Source organism: Hypanus sabinus, chromosome 5 (assembly GCF_030144855.1).
Source record: "Hypanus sabinus isolate sHypSab1 chromosome 5, sHypSab1.hap1, whole genome shotgun sequence".
NCBI lineage: Eukaryota > Metazoa > Chordata > Chondrichthyes > Myliobatiformes > Dasyatidae > Hypanus > Hypanus sabinus.
Genome location: NC_082710.1, coordinates 15326730 through 15343587, shown reverse-complemented (window position 1 = coordinate 15343587; position 16858 = coordinate 15326730). Strand labels below are relative to the sequence as shown.

The window sequence follows — 16858 nt, the reverse complement described above, 5'->3', positions numbered from 1 at the left end:
TTTGCAATATTGATCACAGGAGTTAGATGTGATGATGCACTGGGGAGCCTGGGCACGTGCAGTGCCAACAAAGATGTGCTGTGCACATAGTAATCATACTTTCATGATACCGATTCGTACAACTATAACTTTCAAAAAGAATCACACAAAAAGTGATGACTCAAAAAGACATATCCACCTTAAAGGACCCCGACCATCCAGGCCATACCCTCTTCTCATTACTATCATCACATAGGAGGTACAGGAGCCTGAAAACAGGCACTCAATGTTTTTGGAACAGCTTCTTCCCTTCCACCATCAGATTTCTGAACCCATCAACCATGAACACCATCTCACTATTTTGCACTTTTTTTTGCACTGCTTATTTATTATATATTCTTACTGTAATTTATATTTTTTTTATGTTTTGAACATCTGGCAGATAAACATGACTCTGATTCTAATCCTGACCACTCATAGTCTTCACATTACATGTGAGGTCTGCTTCACTGTCAACTAAAATGAGCCCAAATGAACAGGCCCCACACCATGAGCAGACTGGTGACGTAAAGAGGACCCACACCACAAATAATAAACTCTGCAGATGCTGGAAATCCAAGCAACACATAAAAAATGCTGGAGGAAATCAGGAGACTAGGCAGCATCTATGGAAAAGAGTAGAGTCAACATTTCAGGCCTAATCTATTCATCAGGACTGGAAAATGTTGAGTCAGAGTAAGAAAGTGGTGATAGGTGAAACGGGGGGGGGGGGGTAGGTGTAGAGGGGAAGGAGTGAAGTAAAGAGCTGGGACCCACACCATCTGGATGGGTTGCAATATTATATTTTTCAGTCCCTGAACAAAACCTTCCTGGGTTCTCTGTATACTGCCTGATGAATTCCTTGTCCTTGGCTGGTTGCAATATATGACCCAATCATGTGTTCAGGATAGAAAGAATACACACTAATTTAGATCATACAGTTTAAGGACATACACAGAAATCCATCAAGCATTTAATATTTATCACAATCACCTTTTCACTTCAAGTTATTTATCACTTATGTAATTGACAGATTAGCTGGCAGACAACAGAAGAAACACTCACCTCAGCCAAACAGTTCCACAGATCTTCATTCTTGGCATTCCCATAACTGTATTTTCGAAGGTAATGAATCAGGCCAGATTGGAAAACTTCCTCTGTCAAAAAATTTCTGATCATGTGCAGAATGCATGCTCCCTACATTCAACAAGTTAGACAATGAGTTACGTACAACATCTATAAAGTCATTCATTGAAATTTGAAAACAAATACAGTTGAGTACAACAGTAGGTCACTCTGAATGGAGCAGCACTGCAATCTCGTCCTCACTTCTTCGCTGCCTGTTATGCCACTGACACTTAGGGCAGCAATGAGGATCCTCCACCTTTATCTGTAAAAAATGATTCTTCATTGCTGTTTCCGTAACAAATTTTTCTGAGCTGTCAGCTGTCTTGGCAATTAGCCTGCAGGAGTTTCACTGCCAGTCGAGGTGCTATCCTTAGTGCGTGCTTGTTGATGATGAAATGTCTGCAGGCTAATTGCCAACCTCGGCGGACACCGCAACATCAAGCCCTTTGAATTGTTTGGCATGGGTGACCCTACTGAGAGGCAAACCACAAGGCCCTGACTCCAACCAACATAGCTGTCTGGTTCATTGAAGTACGCAGCCTCCAACAAGGTTGAAGTCCTCTTGGAGGTCATTGTCCAGCAATGACAATAAAGCTCTAATTATCTAGAAGGATTAACCTCAAGTTTAATCTTTTAAATTTAAGCTTAAAAGTCATGTCAAATTGCTAAAGGTTCGACATTACTTGTCCATTTGGGATAAGAATTCATCTCTTAAACAGTGAAAACAATAACCTGCCATCTATTTTAACAACATTAAAATATTTATACTCACACGTGATTGGGAAAGTTGAAAATTAGAAAGAAGTATAAAACTGGAAAGTATATTCAAAACATTGAAAAGGCCTTGAACATATGTTTTGGTGAATTCCTCTGCAGTAAATAATAGTTTGCAACCATTTGGCATCTTTGCTGTTAAAGCCAACTTTTTGTGGCATTAACAGAAGGGCCATCTCTTTTGTTCCTTAAGCTTGTCATAGCCAGGGCAGATAGTGGGGATAAGCTACTAAATGCTACCTATGCTGTGCGTCTCAAATAGCCTCTGACAACAGGTCTAGTTCCTGGCCTTCACCAGAGGCTTAGCTACTAAGCACGGTGGAACCTTTACTACTGACAGGTGAAGAGGCAAAGGGGGATTACTGGCTCCATAAAAACAGTCGTTTGGGCAGATGGGACTCATCAGCCATGGTTAACAGCCCACCTAGGAGCTGAAAGCTCTGATCTCAGCTTCCTTGCGGCTATACCCACTCATGGGAAAGTCTTCGGGAGAAAATCCCAAGGGAACAATTCAGACCTGTTGACTGTCAACTCTTATGATGCCACTGGTGCCAAATCATCTTTGCCATTCCCTTGAATTCATCAACTGCGTTGAGAGGGGATGCCTGCTGCATGGACAGCAACTTGCTCTCCACATCATACTGCCCTGGCCTGCGTATCACATAGACAACTAGGACACAACATCCACGGTCAACCCGGACCAACAAGGGCTTCATTCTTTGCAGTGCAGGAAATATTTAGCTAATCTGTCATCTACAAGTTCACATAAACAGCAATGAGATAAAGCCAGTCTGATGTTGACTGAGTGATAGATCTTGCAGAAGTCTCCCCAGTTTATCTTCAAGCAAATGGGGTATTAATTTGACATCCAAATTTTTCTACCTCCAACAACATAGCACTCACTTGGTATTCTACATAATTGCCAGACCAGAATTTTGCACTCAAATCCATGGGGTGGCTTGGGACCTCAAACGTCTGACACAGAGACTCGATTGCTCCATTGAGCCACATTCAGCACATGGAAGAATGCCGAACTTCATTACATCATCGTTTAAATCTCAGGTGTAAATCTCTTCTGATGTACTGACGTGCTTGTGTGCATGTGGTGGGGGGGGGGGGTGAAGCAGTTTAATTGTTTTTAAACAAATATAGTCTATACAATGCAGTTTTATAAGAACAGAACAAAGTAGATTATCTGACCCCCCCCCCCCTCCAAACCTGCTTGTCTTTCCATATCATGGTGGGTCCTTTAGATCACCCATATGTGATGATATCCTGAGTCCAAAACTCCACTGAAAACAGCCTTAAAATATTCAATATCTGCTAAATATACTGTGTATCTGTATCCACTCAGTATTGAGAAGGTAAAATTTATTTTTATTTGTCACATGTTCATTGAAACATGAAAAAGTCCAGTGAAATGTGTCGTTGGACTTCATAACAAACACAGTTTGAGGACGTGCTGGGGACAGCCTGCAAGTGTTGCCATCCTTCCAGCACCAACACTGTATGCCCACAACTTACAAACTCTAATCTATGGAACTTTGAAACGTGGGACGATTTGTGAGCAGCTGGAGGAAACCCAGTAGTCACGGACAGCAATGACCAAATCCCTACAGACAGCAGCGGGTACTGAAAACAGGTTACGCTGACCACTGACGGTATCATGCCAACCCCCCCCCCCCCCCACCACCACCACCACCACCCAAGTTTGCAGATGCAGTATGTCTCACATATTACAGGGAATTTGGTGTTCATATATCAGGGAGGCAAGGAGGTCAGCCAACATCATCATTCCATTTCTTTAGATGCTGCCCACATACCTTGTTATAAGAAATGTCATCAAACATTTCCATAATCTGACTAGGGTTGTCTGCTGGTGTAGATAAGGGATGTGTGGAATTCATTGCATCTCTTCCCATTGCCGAAAAACAGCTGCCCAAAAGCTGTACCCCCTGAAAAAGATTGTTAAATAAAGAGTTAATTTCAGCCAAATATTTAGCCGTGAACCAATTCATAGTAAGAAAATGGTACTCACAACTTGCAAATCAGGGTAGGTGGCATCAACAGAGACATACTCCATATAACTGGCAAAGCCTTCGTTCAGCCAGAGGTCATTCCACCATTCCATCGTCACCAAATTACCAAACCACTGCACAAAATATACAGTAGCATTAATTACCAGATCCAATGAGCACTTTGGAAGCATGCTCATTTCTGATAAGTGATAAAACATAAATTTCCCTTAGGGGTTAAGTATTTGTTAAAACCTTCAAGGTTATAAGACCATTAGATGTAGGGGCAGAATTAGGCCATTTGGCCCATCATTTCAGCTCTACCATTTTATCATAGCTGATCCATTTTCCCTCTCAGCCCCAATCTCCTACTTTCTGCCTGTATCCCTTCATGCCCGGACTAATCAAGAATCCATCAACATCTGCTTTAAATTTACCCAATGACTTGGGCTCCACAGCCACCTGTGACAACAAATTCCTCAGATTCACCATTCTTGGTCTAAATTCCTCCTCATCTCTGTTCTGAAATAATGCCTCTCTATTCTGAGGCTATGTCCTCTGGTCTTAGACTCTCCCACATCCACTCTATCAAGACCTTTCACCATTCAATAGGTTTCAATTAAGTCACCCCTCATTCTTCTGAATTCTAGTGAATACAGGCCCAGAGCCATCAAACACTCTTCATATGACAGGCCATTCAATCCTGAAATCATTTCTGTGAACCTCCTTTGAACCTTTTCCAGTTTCAGCACATCGTTTCTCAGATAAGGGGCCCAGAACTGCTCACAGTACTTCAAGTGAGGCCTCACCAGTGCTTTATAAAGCCTCAACAACACATCCTTGCTTTTGTACTCTAGTCATCTCAAAATTAATGCTAACATCACATTTGCCTTCCTCACCACCAAATCAATCTGCAAATGAACCTTTAGGGAATCCTGCTCAAGGTCTCCCACATCCCCTTCCACCTCAGATTTTTGAATTTTCTCTCCATTTAGAACTAGACCACCCTTTTCTTCTACCAAAATGCATGACCATACTCTTCCCAGCATTGTATTCCATCTGCCACTTTACCCTTTCTCCTACTCTTTCCAAGTCCTTTTGTAGCCTTCAAAACTATTGCCCCTCCACCCATCTTTGTATCATCTGCAAATATGACCACAAAACCATCAATTCTGTCATCCAAATCACTGATAAATAACGTAAAAAAAAATTGGTCCCAGCACTCACCCCTGTGGAACACCACTAATCACCAGCAGCCAACCGGAAATGGCTCCCTTTATGCCAGCTTTTTGCCTCCTGCTAACTAGCCACTGCTCTATCATTCTAGTATATTTCTTGTAATATCATGGGCTTTTCACTTGTTAAGCAGCCCCATGTGCGGCACCTTGTCAAAGGCCTTCTGAACATCCAAGAGTTTTCGTCAATTAAACCACACTATGACCTGTTTTATCATTTGCCTCTCAGTACCCTGTTACGTTACCACAGGTTTGTTTACTGTGAGTGTCGCTTAAATGCCTGAGTGAGGTGGGACTATGATGTCAGTCATAAGCTGCGGCAGCCTGCTTATGACTTTCATAGAAAAAGAAAGGAGAGAGAGCGTGAGAGAGAGAGCGAGAGAGAGAGAGAGAGCAAGCAAGAGAGAGAGACAGAGACAGAGACAGAGACACAGGCTGTTGGAACTTCAGCTTGTCACTGCTATGGTTTGGAACTCCCCCATGCTCAAATGATTGGGCTGATCATTGGCACGCAGTGGACAATGGATGTATAATCCATATGTGTGCATTTGTTGTGGTATCACTTTTGTTGGCCCTTACCTGAAGTCGGGGTGTTAGGTGGTAACAACATGAAGACAATATTCCTGTGGCTGTCACCTGGTGATATTTCTAAGTGGATCTCGGAACAACTCGACGGATAAGATCTTGGGCAACTGTTATTTCATTTACTCAGTGTGGAATCTGTGGAATTCTTCATAATTGCCTTCTCTCTATATTTTCGTGTGGATTTGCAAATCTCTCCCCTCACTCACTTATTCCGTGGATTTCTGAACTTCTCTACTTTACCATCTTAAGACTTTAAGCATTATTTTCCAAACTTGATAGTTTGGGAGCTATATATACGCACAACACTGTTAACTTCTGTTTATTTTGTTTGATATTCTATATTTTGAGTAGATACTAATAAAGAGAGTGGCTTTAACATCAAAACTAGACTCCATTTGTGATCTATTGCTGCTGGTATGTAACAACCCTGAAACCACATCCTTAACAATCAACTCCAAAATCTTCCCAACCACTACGGTCGGACTAACTGGCCTATAATTTTCTTTCTTCTGCCTCTCGTCTTTCTTGAAGAAGGGAGTGGTATTTGCAACTTTCCAATCCTCTGGAACCACGCCAGCATCCACTGTTTCTTGACAGATTATTATTAATGCATCGATAATCATTTCTTTCTCTCTCTTTCTCTCTGACCCCCCCCCCCCTTTCAAATCTACCCCTCAGCTTTTTATCTCCAGTCCTGCCAAAGGGTTTCAGCCCATAACATTGACTGTACTTTTTTTCAATAGATGCTGCCTGCCTTGCTGAGTTCCTCTGGCATTTTGTGTGTGTTGCTCGGATTTCCAGCATCTGCAGATTTTCTCCTGTTTGTACACAGTGAATGATAGGTTCCTGGGAAGTGTTGATAAACAGAGAGATTCTGGGTTCCTGCCTCCCCCACCTCCTCTGGCAGTTCATTCCAGCTATTCTGTGTGAAACAGTTGCCCTTCAGGACCATTTTAAACCTCCTCCCATCACCTTAAAACTATTCCCTTTAGTTTTAGACTTGTCATATGATAGCTCTGGGCCTATGCTCACTGGAATTCAGAAGAATAAGTGCTGACCTCATTGAAACTTTTCGAATGATGAAAGGCCTCAATAAGCATGGATGTGGAGAGGATGTTTCTTATGGTAGACAATCTAAGACCAGAGGACACAGACTCAGAATAGAGGGGCATCCTTTTCAAGCATTGATGAGGAGGATTTTCTTTAGCCAGAGAGTGGTGAATCTGTGGAATTCGTTGCCACAGGCAGTGTGGAAGCCAAGTCTTTATGTATATTTAAGGCAGAGGTTGAAAGGTTCTTGATTATTTAGAGCATGAAAGGATACAGGGAGAAGGCAGGAGACTGGGGCTGAGACAGAAATACATCGGCCATGATGAAATGGTGCAGCAGAGACGGTGGGCCAAGTGGCCTAATTCTGCTCCTGTATCTCATGGTATTATGGTAATTTGATCACATTATGATCCTTTACCTTAGGCTCTTTAATCAATTCCATTTCATTGCACCAACACCCAGTTCATAATAGTTGATCCCCTAGTGGGTTCAACCAGGAACTCCTCTAAAAACCAATCTCGAAGGCATTTTACAAACTCCCCCATTGGGATCCAGTACCAACATGATATTCCAATCTACCTGCATATTAAAGCCTCCATGACTGTCTTTACATTGTCTGTCTAAGGTAATATACATCTAATTTCAGTAACTAAACATAAACTGAGAAAAGGGTTACATACCTAATGACAGTAGTATGATAAGAAATGGACTAAATTTAAAATACTTTTCTGAAAATGTAAAAATTAAAATGTTATTTTTCTAGCACTCATTTTTAAATCTATATGATTCAGTTTCAACTTCAACATCAACATCATTCCTTTTGTTTGGCTGCTAATATGATCATGCTTTAGAGCAGGGGATCCCAACCTGGGTTCATAAGAGTTCAGAGAAGGACAGCACAGAAACAGGCCCTTCAGCCCATCTTGTCCATGCCGAAACCATTTAAACTGCCTGTTCCCGTTGACCTGACTGGGATCATAGCTCTCCATACCCCAACTATCCATGTACCTATCCAAACTTATCTTAAACGTTGAAATCAAACTCACATGAACCACTTGTGCTGGCAGCTCATTCCATACTTTCATGATCTTCTGAGTGAAGGAGTTTCCCCTCATGTTCCCCTTGAACTTCTCACCTTTCACCTTCAATCATGACCTTGTGTTGTAGTCCCACACAACCTCGGTGGCACCTGCATTTGCTCTATCTATGCCTCTTATAATTTTGTATACCTCTATCAATCTCCTCTCAATTTTCTGTCCTAACCTATTTAATCTTCCATTATAACTCAGACCTGGCAACATTCTCGTAAATTTTCTTTGCACTCTTTCAACCTTGTTACATCTTTCCTGTAGGTAGGTGACCAAAACTGCACAAAATACTCCAAATTAGGCCTCACCAATGTCTTACACAACTTCAACATAACATCTCACCTTCCGTACTCAATACTTTGATTTATGAAGGCCAATGTGCCAAAAGCTTTCTTTACAATCCTATCTACACGTGACACCACTTTCAATGAATTATGAACCTCTATTCCCCGACCCCTTTATCTACCACATTCCTCAGTGCCCCACCATTCACTACGCAAGACCTACCTTGGTCAGTCCTGCCGAAGGACAACACCTTGCACCTCTCTTCATTCAATTCCATCTGCCATTTATTCAGTACACTTTTCCAGCTGATGCAGATCTCTCTACAAGCTATGATAGCCCTCCTCACTGTTTGCTACCTCCTCAACCTTGGCGTCGTCCAAAAATGTGCTGATCCAGTTAACCACATTATCATTCAGTTCGTCGATATAGATGTGAAACAACAAAGGACCCAGCACTGACCCCTGCAACACACCACTAGTCAGTCTTCCAGTCAGAGGGGCAACTTTCTGCTAACCCTCCCTGGCTTCTCCCACAAAGCCAAAGTCTAATCCACATTACCACATCTTCCTGAATGCTGAGCAACTAAATTTTCTTGACCAGCCTCCCACACAGGACTTTGTCAAATGCCTCACTAAAGTCTACGTGGACAATATCCACACCCTTGCCTTCATTAACTTTCTTGGTAAATTCTTGGAAAAAAAACTCTGTACGATTGGTTAGACATGACCTACCACACACAAAGCCATGCTGCCCATCCTTAATCAGTCCATGTCCATCCAAATGCTTATATACCCGGTCCCTTAGAATACCTTCCAATAACTTTCCCACAGCTGATGTCAGACTCACCAGCTTATAATTTCCTAGTTACTGTTTAGAGCCTTTTTTAAACAATAGAACAATATTGGTTATCCTCTAATCCCCTGGTACCTCTCTTGGATGATTTGAATATCTCTGCTAAGGCCCTGGCAATTTCTGCACTTGCCTCCTGTTGGGTCCACGGAACACCTCATCAGCCGCAGGGGATTTCTACACCCTGATTTGCCTCATGGTGCAAACACCTCTTCCTCTGTAATCTGTACAGGGTCCATGAAGTTGATGCCACTTTGCCTCACTTCTATAGACTCTATATCTGTCTTCTTAGTAAATACAAATGCAAGGAATTCATTGAAGATCTCCCCCATCTGTTCTGGCTCCACACAAGGTGCTTATGGACCCCATGCTTAATGTTATTGTCCCATGGTATAAAGAAGGCTGGGAAGCCTTGCTTTCAAGTTAAAGCGCACTACAGCAACGAAACAGGCTTTTTGGCCCATTTACTCAACGTCAAACTTATTCTGCCTAGTCCCGTCGACCCACATTTGCATCACAACTCTGCATTCTTTTCTCATGCACATCCATATCTAAATGTATCTTGTGCTGAAATCAAACTGTTATCCACCACTTTGGCTGGCAGCTCATTCCACACTCACACCACCCTCTGAATTAAGAAGTTTCAACTGAAACCTCTTACCTTTCATCCTTAGTTCATGGTTCACCCCAGACTCAATGGAAAAAAATTTCCTTGCATTGACCATATCTATACCCCTCATGATTTTGTATACCTCTGTTAAATCTCTCGTCATTCTCCTATGCTCAAAGAATAAAGTCCAAACCTATTTAACCTTTCCCTATAGTTCAGGTCCCCAAAACCCAGTAGCATCCTTGTAAATCTTCTCCGTAACTTTTCAATTTAATGGACGTCTTTCCTTACCATTCTAATCATGATGCTCTGAATTCTTAATGCCAGCCTGAGTGTTTCTGTCAGTTGGGAAGGGTTTGTTCTGTTACGAATGTGGAGCAACTCTGAGGGGCCGAAGGGTACAAAGTCGCCCCCTCCTTTTTGAGAATCGCAAGATCACTATTATTTCGGGTCTGAGACCCAGGAAATGAGAGAGAGAGAGAGAGAGACGCAGAATACACAAGGTTTGGAATGTCTCCTGACATAAGCGGAATGGAACCACTGATTACTGCTATTGTCTCTTGGAGATGGAATTGTGTATTGAGTACTGTACTATTCATTGAAACCCCTCAGGGGACAACCAGAGTGGTCTGGTTGAGGGATTGCATCATCTCAACCTGACTGACATCAGAGACCCCGTGAGTGAGGATAAAAGACGGGTCTGGGGAACACCCCTTAGACACACCAGGAGAAACGCTAGAAATCCAGTGACAGCATTTTATAGCGAAAGCCGGCGGGAGCTCGTGTGTGTCCTCCCCTGCCTGGGTGGCGGGCTCATCGCGGAAGAACGGTTTAGCTAAAGGAGAGGTCACACTTGAACGACCACGACAATGAGACACCTGACGGATCGAAATCATAAAGGAAAGTCGGCAAGTTTTTCTCTTTTGTCCAGCGACACCCAAACGACGGCAGCCTGTGTGAACTGCAGCGAACTTTATATTTCCATCCGACAATTCATTATCCCCTAGACAATGATAGAGCTTATTTCTTATTGATTATTATTATACCCGCACTTTTAGGTTTAGTATTGACGACGTGTATTATCTGTATATTTGCATTGATATTATTTTTGTGTATTTTTGCTAATAAATACTGTTAAAAATAGTATCACCAGACTTCAACAGACGTCCCTATCTTTGCTGGTAAGTGACCCAGTTACGGGGTTCGTAACAACGTGGGGTCTCGTCTCGAGATCTGATACCAAATTGGAGGGACAGTAAATCAGGCTTTTAAGTCCAAACTTGGATCTGGTTGCGCAGGTAACCAGACGGGAAACCAGCAAAGATGGACATAGACGAATTTATTAAAAAACCCAACTCCGGAGGCACTAGAGGCTGCCACAAAGTCGGACTTGATAAATATTGCGAAAGGACTAAATCTCGCAGAGGTGAGGCTGTCGATGAAAAAGCAGGAGTTGCGGAGGGCCATAACTCAGTATTATATTGTGAAGAATGTGTTTTTGGCTGAGGTATTGGAAAATATCCCTGAAAAGGTACCAGCTAGTGGGATGGCTCAGTTAGAGTTGGAAAAATTAAGGTTGGAACATGAAATTAAGTTAAAACAGCTAGAAGCAGCTGAAAAGGAGAAGGAAAGAGCTGAAAAGCAGAGGGGCATGAAATTAGGTTAAAACAGCTGGAAGCAGCTGAAAAGGAGAAAGAAAGAGCTGAAAACCAGAGGGAGAAGGAGAAACAGAGGAAACATGAGCTGGACATGGAGAAGTTAAGGCAAGAGCAAAGAGCTCAAGGGCCAGACCGAGAGGAGAGATATAATGTTAGTAGGGAGTTTAGGTTAGTACCTCAGTTCGAGGAGACGGATGTTGATAGTTATTTCTTGCATTCTGAAAAGGTGGCAGTGAGTCAGAAGTGGCCTAGAGATCAGTGGGTGGCGTTGTTACAAAGTGTGTTAAAAGGGAAGGCACAATGGGCATATGTGGCATTGTCCATGGAGGAGGAGGAGTCGGAGAATTATGAGGGAGTAAAGGAGGCCATTCTTCGGGCCTACGAATTGGTACCTGAGGCCTATAGACAAAAGTTCGGAAATTTAAAGAAAGTGTGGACTCAGACGTATGCAGAGTTTGCCTATGAGAAGGGTGTGCTCTTGGATCGTTGGCGTGCAGCAGAAATGGTGGAAGAAGATTTTTGGCGTTTAAGGGAGTTGATGCTGATTGAGGAATTTAAAGGTTGTGTTTCGGATGATATCCGGATCTTTTGAATGAGAGGCCGAATAAGTCCATATCCGAATTTACTAGGTTCGCAGATGAATATGCCCTAACCCACAAGACAAAGTTTTCCTCGAATAAGAGTTACCAGAAAGACCATAGGAACGGTAGAGAAAGCCCGCCGGCTGAGGCAGAGATTCAGCCGGGAGCTAGTGGTAAAAATAAGGAGGAAGAAAGGCAAGACGGCAGGAGGGGTCCTGGTTTGACCTGTTTTAATTGTGGAAAGGTGGGTCATATTGCATCCAAGTGCTTTGCTCTAAGGAAGGAGACAGGAAAAGGGAAAGCAGCAGTCCCTGCAGGATGTATTGTGTTGATCAGTAAATCGACGAGAAAGCCTCAGGTGGACAGAATACGAGAGGGGCATGAGAAGTTTATTTCAGAAGGGACCGTGTCTGTGAAGGAGGGAGAAACACCAGTTCCAGTGCGGATCTGGAGAGACACTGGAGCTGAGCAGTCATTGATTCTCAGTAAGGTACTAGATTTTGGTCCCGAGACTGGAGAGTAGCTTTGAGAGGCATAGGAAAAGGGACAGAAGCTGTGCCTTTGCATAAGATCATTATAAGTTGTGAGCTGGTATCTGGACCAGTTGAAATAGGGGTGCGATCAGAATTTCCGAGAACTGACGTAGACATCCTTCTGGGTAACGATTTAGCTGGTGGTGAAGTTTGGCCGGCCATGGAGCTGCCGAGCCAGCCTGTAAGTGTTGAGGACCCGCCCCTAGATTCCAAGATCTGTCCTGCATGCGCGATCACTCGCAGCATGTCGAGAAAGGCAGCTGAGAAAGAAACCAGTTTAATTCAGGCCAGTATCGATTTGGCCGAGACGTTTTTACCTACCCTGTACCAAGAGGGGTTAGAGGGTGGTAAAACAGAGAATAGGAAAGTGAAAGAGAGTAAGGGAGAGGAGGTAGACCTGCCCTTAGCCAGGAGGAAATTTATAGAGGCAAGGAGTAAAAATGAGAAACAGGTAAGGCTGTTAGAAGGTCCAGGGTTGGACATGGATGATCTGTCTGGTTTGACAGAACTGTTTGAAGTTGAAAATTTCAAAGGTGTTCCCAATAATGAAATAAGGGCAGTCCTAGATGAAAAGGATGCCATTACCTTGAAGAAGTCTGCTGGGTCAGCAGATGAGGTTGTTTCAGCCCGCAGGGTTGAGTTTACTCCGGAAGGGAGTTACCCAGAGAGTAACTGGGAGGATCAGGGGAACTTAGAATTTGAAAAGGGGACGGGTATTGAAAGCCTGGAAGAGGCAGATGTCCCGTTTCAGTGTGTTCAAGATGTGGATGCACGTGGTACTGAACCTAGTAATGAAACTCAGGAAAAGCATGAGGTATTTGATTCAGTTAAAAAGGAATGCAGTCCTTGTGGGTCAGATGGACTTGGTTCAGTGAAGAAGGGGTTAACCTTGGTACCAGTGGGAATTCCCAGTTGTTAGTGTTTGAAGGTGTGTTAAAAGTTAGTGAGGAGATAAAAGGTGGTGATGTGGATATTATTATTGAAGGAAAAGGGAATAGTGTAGTTCCTGAATTGAATGAAGAAAATTTAAAGTCTGGATTGGTGTCAGAAGCAGTAACCAGGCTGAAGGGACAATGGCTTGTTAACACTGTGCCTGCGAATCAATTACAGTTTGATTTGGAATGTAAAGGTGCCCCACACGCTAATGTTATTCAAGGGTGTGCTGTGAAGAGGCAGAATTTGAAATGTTGTTTGGACAAAGAGGGATCGCTTACATATAAATACTGTTAAAAATAGTATCACCAGACTCCAACGGACGTCTCTATCTTTGCTGGTAAGTGACCCAGTTACGGGGTTCGTAACAGTTCCATAAATGGGAATTCTCCAGGTGGCAACAGTAACTGATGGTTTAACCATTCCCATCAGTGATTGGAACCCACCATCTTTACACAATACATAAGAATGGTTTGATAAGGGGACTAAATGAAAGATCTCTAAGTTTGTAGATGACAGGAAGCTGAGCACGATGGGGAAGAATCAGTGGACCAACGTGTGGGGGATGCAAGAAGGCTCTAATATAACACAGACAGGCTTTGTGATGAGGCAGACACAGTCTGATCCATTCTTTGAGGATCGTCACCTTGTCATGGTTGAGGGGTGCGTGAGTCACTGAGATCCCTAGGACGATGCAATATATTAACAGGTCTGCCATTAGATTAGATGCCATTAGACCCAAGGGAAACCATGTAATGTCATGTTATAAAGAGAGTGATGTTTTAATTTCTAAAGTGGTGATGTAACTCTGGAATTTGTCCAAATTGTTTAAACAACTTCGTAATATGTTATGTTTCTTTAACATCAACCTAGAAAATAAAACTTGGTAGATAATAGATAACATTTAGAGTAAAACTATTAATAATTTTGGTTAATTCATTACACATACTTGTAATGGAGCTGTAAATTCATCCTACACTAGATGGGTCAAAAGGCTTGTATTGGTGCTGCAGTACTCTTTGACTCTGACTTTTAAGCAAATATTGTGAGCCTTGCCTCCTGGAATTAAAAACTGTACTGATAACATTTTGAAGCCAATTGGCAAACAATAAATTTATGAAGCACACTGCAGACATTAATGCACATTTCAACAATACCTGATGTGCCAATTCATGGCCTATCGCCCTGGTAATCCACAGCTTGTCTGATACTGAGGAGGTTGCTGGATGGTAGAGTAATGCAGTCTGTCTGTAAGTGATCAATCCCCAGTTTTCCATGGCTTCCATGTCAAAATAAGGGAGAGCAACTAGATCTAAAAAAACATGAGTTCTCACTGTATCAAAGTTCAAAGTAAATATATTATCAAAGTATGTCCCCATTAACCTTGAGCTGCATTTATCTGAACACTGCCTTTTATAAAGCAGCAGTTCTCACAATAATCACATTTGAGAAACTTCTCATTAATTTACTAATTTGCCCTTAATCTAACGGAGTAAAATATTATCCAATAATTAAGTAAATTGTACTTATAATTTAACTTTTCTAAGTGAAAGAATGCTTCACAACTGGAGGTACTTTGAGGATCAGATAATAATCAAAGCCAGATAAAATCCCCCCCACGCACTCAAATTTCTTCATTACCTCATGTCCCCATCCCCTATAAACCTTTCTTCCTTCTCTTCCCTGCCGTTCTGCTTTCAGATGTCAAATCAATCTCTGCCTTTGATCCCACTTGACCATACAATTTCTTTTGTTTCAAATCTTTATTGAAAGCTTGAGTTTGACTTACCACTCTTTGGAAGGGGGTAGCGGATATTGAAGTAATGTTCATAAAATTCCAGTTGTTTCACTGCTACCTCCAGAGCATAGTGTGTTTGACTCAATTTATCTGGAGCAGCATATACTGACACCTATTGGAATACAAGACACATGAATAATTGTTGTGTGCCTGCATATCCAATGAACAGGAGGATAAAAGAATACAGAAACCAGCAAATTTTTTTATGTTTCATTTGAAAGATGGGTTTTCAGAAATAAGTCCACAAGACCATCAGACTCAGGACCAGGATTAGGCCATTCAGTCCACTGAGTTTGCTCCATTCCATCATGGTTGAATTATTATCCCTCTCAACCCCATTCTTCTGCCTTCTTGCTATAACCACTGAAGCCCTTACTAATCAAGAAGCTATCAACCTCTTTATATAAGCCCAATGGCTTGGCCTCCAATGCCGTCTGTGGCAATGAATTCCAAAGATTCACCATCTTCTGACTAAAGAAATTCCTCTTTTCATCTCGGTTCCAAAGAGATGTCCTTGTGTTCCGAGGTTGTGTCCTGTGGCTGGAGGCTCCCCAACCTCTGGGAACTTCCTCTCCACGACCACTATATCTGGGCCTTTCAATATTCAATAGGCTTCTCCGTTCTTCTAAACTCCAGCAAGTACCGGTCCGGATTTGTAATACCGCAAGTACCGCACGTATTGACACACCATGCGCGGCGTCCAAAATTCATTCCATTGAATTCATCGAATGAATTCAAGAACCACTTAATTACACACCAGGGAGCTATCAGCAGACCCCTAAGGGAATTGTCATTGATAAATTTTATGAATTATTATGACAATGTAAATTAAGTGGAAAGGCAGGGAAGTTCCAGAGGTTACGAAAGGAAGATTTAGGATGGGAGAGGGCCAAAGCCTTTCCATGGGGGCTGTGGCTCCAACAATGAAATGGGAACAGACCATTCTGGCCCAACAAATCTGTGCTGCCCAATTACACCCATATGATCAATTAACCTACAATCCTTGACATCTTTAGGATATGGGAGGAAATAGAAGCACCCAGAGAGAGAACATATAAACCCCTTACAGACAGCTGAGGAAGGAACCCAGGTCATTGGTGCTGTAATAGTGTTATGCTTACTTCTACACCAATGATGAAATAAACTATTAAATTTAAGCTGGCCCCCTACGAGACCACATTCTCTACACAATGAACTTTCCTTGACAACTAAAGTCACTGCATTAACATGACACCATTGAACTTGAGAGATTAAACTGATCTGGTTCCCAGTAGGTGACTCTCATGATGTAGTTATCTCAGCAGCTAACGTAGTAGTAACTCAGAAATATTGAGGTGAGTGTCCCGCTGCCATTTTAATTACCAGGCTGCCCAATTCTTAGTGAACAAGTGTAAAATAAGCCTCTTTGTCAACTAAAGGAGATAAAAATGTGCAGACAGTGTCAACAGTCATAGCATTGGTAATGTAGTGGATAGCATAAAACTATTACAGCATCCACGACCAAGTGTTCAAATCTGCCACTGTCTGTAAGGAGATGTTCATTCTGCCCACTAACTTGTAGGTTTCCTGTGGGTGCTCCTGTTCCCTCCTAAATAAGGATTAGTAAGTTAATTGGTCACATGGGTGGGAGCCATGGAAACATAGTCACTAGCACAGCAATTTACAGCTCAGGGCGTTGGAATTTAAACTAATATGGCGGGGGTTGGGAATCCACACAG

At 42.4% G+C, this 16858-nt stretch overlaps 1 protein-coding gene across 2 annotated transcripts in view; it reads right to left on the bottom strand.

Moving 5' to 3' along the window:
• Positions 1 to 16858, bottom strand: part of erap2 (endoplasmic reticulum aminopeptidase 2) — an 81153-nt gene that overhangs the window by 31014 nt on the left and 33281 nt on the right. For both annotated transcript variants that reach the window (XM_059969442.1, XM_059969443.1), the window contains exons 5-9: positions 15132 to 15252; positions 14500 to 14654; positions 3959 to 4072; positions 3744 to 3875; positions 1084 to 1215 (exon numbers count right to left, since the gene is read on the bottom strand). In XM_059969442.1, the coding sequence (XP_059825425.1) occupies positions 1084 to 1215; positions 3744 to 3875; positions 3959 to 4072; positions 14500 to 14654; positions 15132 to 15252 (654 nt within the window). The remainder of the gene's footprint in view (positions 1 to 1083; positions 1216 to 3743; positions 3876 to 3958; positions 4073 to 14499; positions 14655 to 15131; positions 15253 to 16858) is intronic.